General features: G+C 33.0%; 1 protein-coding gene across 1 annotated transcript in view; it reads right to left on the bottom strand.

Annotated features, from left to right (window-relative positions):
• LOC108690864 (PDZ and LIM domain protein Zasp-like) overlaps positions 1-3793 on the bottom strand; it is a gene marked incomplete at its 3' end in the record, with an annotated part of 24965 nt that overhangs the window by 1048 nt on the left and 20124 nt on the right. Inside the window, exons 6-8 of the mRNA XM_018198372.1 lie at positions 3291-3453; positions 2597-2845; positions 299-484 (exon numbers count right to left, since the gene is read on the bottom strand). Coding sequence (XP_018053861.1) covers positions 299-484; positions 2597-2845; positions 3291-3453 — 598 coding nt within the window. The remainder of the gene's footprint in view (positions 1-298; positions 485-2596; positions 2846-3290; positions 3454-3793) is intronic.

Here is a 3793-nt window from a genome sequence, read left to right as displayed (position 1 = left end):
GGTGGTGATAAAGGTGCACTCGCCAATGCCGCGCTAATGGTACTAGCTGGTGCTTTGCCACCTCTGTCGAATCATAAAGGATATTTTTTCAATTATTTATATTTCATTATCATCCTAACTTATTTATGTATATATTTATTTGTATTTTTACTTGTGTTATTTTATATATATATATATATATATAAAATAATTACGATATATACATATATTATTTTTTTATTTTTATTTTTTATTAAACTTTGTATTAAATTTTTCAAGCGTAACATTTAAGACGAATAATATATATTATATAACTTACGGTGGTATAGTAAGAGGTACAAGACCAGCCGGAGCATTTTGCCTAGCGACGAGTTTCGCATGAATATCGCAGTATAATTTATTGTTGATATTGTAATAACCGACATTCTTTAGGGACGTGCCACAAGTTGAGCACTTGAAGCATTCCACGTGAAGGTTCTTTTCCTTGATCCTGACGAAGACACCTCTGAGGAAGAATAAGTAGGTTAATAACGCGATTATTTTGCGTCTCAGTGCAGTAATTGATTTTCTTTAATGTCACAACAATAAACGACGAGATAATGGCGCGTCGGATGTGCCACGAGTTTTGAACTTTATTACTATTCACTCTAGAAAAAGGAGAGAAAGAGATGTAAGAAACTCGATACCTCGACGAAGGAGGCCGGGAATAACTATTAATTAATTATTTATATATGATTTCCGTGAAAATTATATTCGAATGAGAACGATGAAACAAGTAAAGCTACAAAAACGTGCTTAAAGTTGATTTTTGTAGCGGATATGAGTGGATATGAGTGGATATCTCAAAAATATAACACCGTAAAAAATAACTTAATATTCGAAACTAGGTAAATGATAATATGTGAATGTTTTGAAAAGTAATGTTGGATTGTATTGTGTGTGTGATATTGTATTTCTTAGTAATATTAATTTAATAGTAATCAAGTTTATGATTTTTTCTTAAAAAAAAAAAATTAATATATTTAACATAACATCTATAATGTTGCAAAAAAATCAAGTACAACTTTAGATGTCTTTGTCGGTCGTAAAATATATTGTCGGTCTGTAAATTTTTTTCGTAAAAAAGATTGTTTTCCCTCGTCGAGCATAGAAAAAAATTAGAGATAGAAAAGTATCACAAAAAGATTTTGTTCTAAAGATATGACAAAAATAAAAATCCACAAAAATATTCACAACATCGAAAGCAGTTTTTTTTTATACATTATCAGTCATTCAGTGTGCTATAAATGCGCGAAAGGTGCTATTAAGAGAGTAAAGTGCGGAGAATAAAGAGACATTTAGATAGGGCTGCATTCAAGCTGTGAGCGAGTAAGAAATTTTCGTCTCGCTCAGATACGACTTCCAGTAGGTTGTAAGCTATAAGCTCGAATGATCAGAATTCTTCCAGAGATAACAGTGATAACAAAAATGCATAACGATCGAAGTACTTGCTCTTCCTGAACAAGCGATGTTGACGAAAAGTGGCGATAGAGAAAGGCGTGCTTCGAACACATAATCAAGGAGATAAATGTGCACTTCTTTTATCGCTTAAATTAATTTTTACAAATTATGAAATTGTTACATGAATTTGTATCATTTATTTATAATATAATTTCTCTATTGCCGTTTATTATTAGCCTCATATTATTGTTATCCGATATAAAATGTTTATTGTATATTGTTATTCGACACAACTCTACATTTTTATAACTATATATAACTTAAGTACAATAGGAAGGGAAAGAGATGTGCACATATTCTCTTCGAATCGGAATCTTCAAGATGATACTAGCATACGAGCAACAATCGAGCAACTCAGAATGGCGTCGTTTTTGACGATTGTACGAGGCGTATGAATCGCCAACTCTGAGAACGATGAGATTACGAATTACATTTACTATTTTCTATAATTACGAATTACTTATTATTTTCTATAATTATTTTGTATAATATTTCACACTTATTAACATTATTAAAATTTAAAACAGACTTATTAAAATATTATAATATCTCTTATTAAGCTCAATTCAACTCAACTCTTTTTATTAATATTTATTTTTAACTTGTGTTGTGAAATTTTTGTTCCAACTTTTAAAAAATTAACTTTCTATAGCTCATTCAATTGCTATGGTATGCAAACGAAAATACGAAATGTGCAAACGATGAGTAATCGAATGAGCCATAGAAAATTAATTTTTTCAAAGACTGATTGTGATAACTTCATATGAATTTATTTTAATTTAATTTAATTTATTTTAATTGAAATTTAATTTATCAAAATAAATTTATTAACAATTTGTTATTTAAATAATTTTTGCAAATTTATCATTAACAAGAACTTTATAAATAAGTTTTATAATTAAAAAAAAAAGCGTGAGCGACTTTCAATATAAATAATCTTTTGCAATTGATAGAATCTCTCTAAGAATCTGAACCATCACAGTTAATAGTTTCTATAAACTTTCGCATCGTATCGTTCTCGGTATGCGAATGCCAACACCTTAAAAACGTCAAAACGAAACCCGCCGTGGCCGTCTCGTGCACAAGGGTGGCAAGAGTCTCGCTCGTAAATAGTTACACGATCACTCGGTCGCAGTTGCTACAAACGACCCCGCCCGGTGTCGACGAGCCCGACCCGGCAGAAGATTCCTGCTTTTGCGGTTGTGGTTCTCGATTCTTCCCGTACGATTCGTCCATCCATACAAAGTGCCTGCTATCGGCAGGTGCGCTACCACCACCACCCATAGCATGAAACAGAGGCGTAGGTGACCTCGGTGAAGTGGCCCTTCCGCCAACCGCGTGGCTCACCGAGGAGTAAAATTCTGTCCTTGAAGGAACTACGACATGGAAGTAGAGAAAAAGCTCCATAACAACTGGGCAGCAACAGGGAAGTGTCGAATCAAATATGACTGCTCAACTGACTGAAGGCGATCGCGTTCGCCGGTTCATGCGAGTTTCTACACACATTCTCAGATTAAAACCATGATGATTATCAAATAATAATATCAAAAGAGACTTTCACAGTTTTTTATTTCATATATATAATTAATTTATCTAAGAATTAAATTAATATAAATATTAAATAGATATAAATCTCATAAATCGTAAAATTCTAATCTGAGAAACTGAAAATTCGCACGACATTCGATACGCAAATGGAAAACGATTGTTGTCGTAGGATACCATCGTGATTGTTGGCACTATTGTCTCCTCTCGCCTTATCTAGCCTCTGAAAATAAAAACCAAAACGCGTCCCGAGTACGTAAACTTACACGATGAGTCTTTCGCATTCGGCACAAATGTTCTGTCCTGGTGGTAGACTCGTTTGCGGCGTCGATGGTGTCTGTGGCTTCGTTTCCGGCGCCTGAACGGGCCTCAGTCCTGCCAGGGCGGGCGAGGATGGCGTTATCACGCCGCTCACGACATTTGGCTCCGCTATTTCGCAAACAAGTTATCGTATCGGCATGCAACAGGTTGGCTGGAACCGATTCTGGCCCAGCCGAAGAATGCATCGATTTTTTAGATAGATAAATTTAGAAAAATTTATTTAATGATTCAAAATTAACTTATTATTTCAGATAAATAAATTTCAAGTAGAATAATTTTTAAATAGATTTTTGTTTTTTTTTACGTAATTTTGTAAAATATCTTCTATGTACCTACTAAATGTAGATATTGCAAATCAAGAGGTTATAATTGCAATAATATACAGAAACAAATAATAACAAATAATATAAAAAACAAATTATTCGATTTGCAAAAATTTCATTATAAA

Source organism: Atta colombica, unplaced genomic scaffold (genome assembly GCF_001594045.1).
Source record: "Atta colombica isolate Treedump-2 unplaced genomic scaffold, Acol1.0 scaffold38, whole genome shotgun sequence".
NCBI classification, from domain to species: domain Eukaryota; kingdom Metazoa; phylum Arthropoda; class Insecta; order Hymenoptera; family Formicidae; genus Atta; species Atta colombica.
This window is presented reverse-complemented; position numbering and strand designations above follow the sequence as displayed.